This window comes from Lucilia cuprina, chromosome 3, assembly GCF_022045245.1.
Source record: "Lucilia cuprina isolate Lc7/37 chromosome 3, ASM2204524v1, whole genome shotgun sequence".
Taxonomy (NCBI): domain Eukaryota; kingdom Metazoa; phylum Arthropoda; class Insecta; order Diptera; family Calliphoridae; genus Lucilia; species Lucilia cuprina.
In genome coordinates, this window is record NC_060951.1 from 65,826,989 (window position 1) to 65,828,246 (window position 1,258).

General features: G+C 30.9%; 2 protein-coding genes across 2 annotated transcripts in view; one reads left to right on the forward strand and one right to left on the reverse strand.

The window, feature by feature from the left end:
- Nucleotides 1-1,258, reverse strand: part of LOC111678941 (5-hydroxytryptamine receptor 2A-like) — a 36,963-nt gene that overhangs the window by 20,580 nt on the left and 15,125 nt on the right. The window lies entirely within an intron of this gene.
- LOC124418928 (cholecystokinin receptor-like) lies at nucleotides 7-1,018 on the forward strand. The gene has a single exon (XM_046946876.1). The coding sequence runs from the start codon at nucleotides 20-22 to the stop codon at nucleotides 632-634; it is 615 nt and encodes a 204-aa protein (XP_046802832.1). The 5' UTR covers nucleotides 7-19; the 3' UTR covers nucleotides 635-1,018.

The following is a 1,258-nucleotide window of genomic DNA, read 5'->3' on the forward strand; positions in this document are numbered from 1 at the left end:
TAAATCAAATGTTTTCAATATGACCATAACAACTAAAGAATTTAGTGATCTGTTACAATATTTCTCTGTAAAAAATGCCTCCAATCATATTATATCGTTGGCTTTAACAGTTAACGATTCATTTGTTGTGGGATTTAAAAAGCAATCCGTTACATTCGAGCAACCGCCCTGGGATATACTCGATGGAGATAATACTTCAACGTCATCACTCTTCAATCAATATATTGATAATTCCTCGACCCTACAATATGCTACCAATGATACATTTTTGAATCAAACCAAATTGAGTGTCAAGAAACGCATTAGTACGGAAATACCCATATGGTTGATACCATGCTACAGCATTATTTTAATATTTGCTATTGTTGGCAATTTACTGGTGGCCTCAACACTGTTTCAGAATCGTCGTATGCGTACAATAACAAATGTGTTTTTAGCAAATCTCGCAATTTCCGATATGCTGTTGGGGGTCCTGTGCATGCCCATCACTCTGGTGGGAACATATTTAAGACATTTCATTTTCGGTGAACTGGTGTGTAAATTTATACAATTTGCTCAGGGTAAGTATTTATCTATGAGATTACCGCCATTAAATCAACATAGATATAGTACGTATATATGTAGAATTTACTAAATAAACAAAAAGAAAACATAAAAAGAAGTACCAAAAATGTTTATGTGGGCACATTTATTTATTTGTGACAAACCGTTTGAAATTGGAAAAACTCATACACTAAGGAAAGCAATAAACAAAGAAATACAAATTCTAATTTTTAGTTAAACTCCACAAATCATGATTCATGATCAACACGGTTTTATGGCACATTCTAAGTATTCAAAACCCAAGCGTAAAACTATATAACAAACCATTCAAATTTATGTGATGTAGCTATAAAAATAAATCTTTTTGTCATTTAATCTCTAGTTAGTGTGTTTGGTAAGGCCTTAAAAAAATCAATTGCCCAATGCCCAAAAGAAAAATGACCAAATAATAATATGAACATTTATCAAGAATAATGAGCCGTAGTCTATTTTACTCAATATTATTGAGATTTATTTTTTATCCCACTATAACGGTGACTTAGGGAGTGGGATTAAACACACAGTTCTATGCATTAATAAATATTTATTTCGTTTTAGGAAAAAATTACTTAAATAAGTGAAACTAATGTCTTTAATTATGTGTTAACCATTCTGGTAACAAATAGTAAAATGCTAGAGTGATTAAGTTATTTATTTAATAACGCACTAATCACAC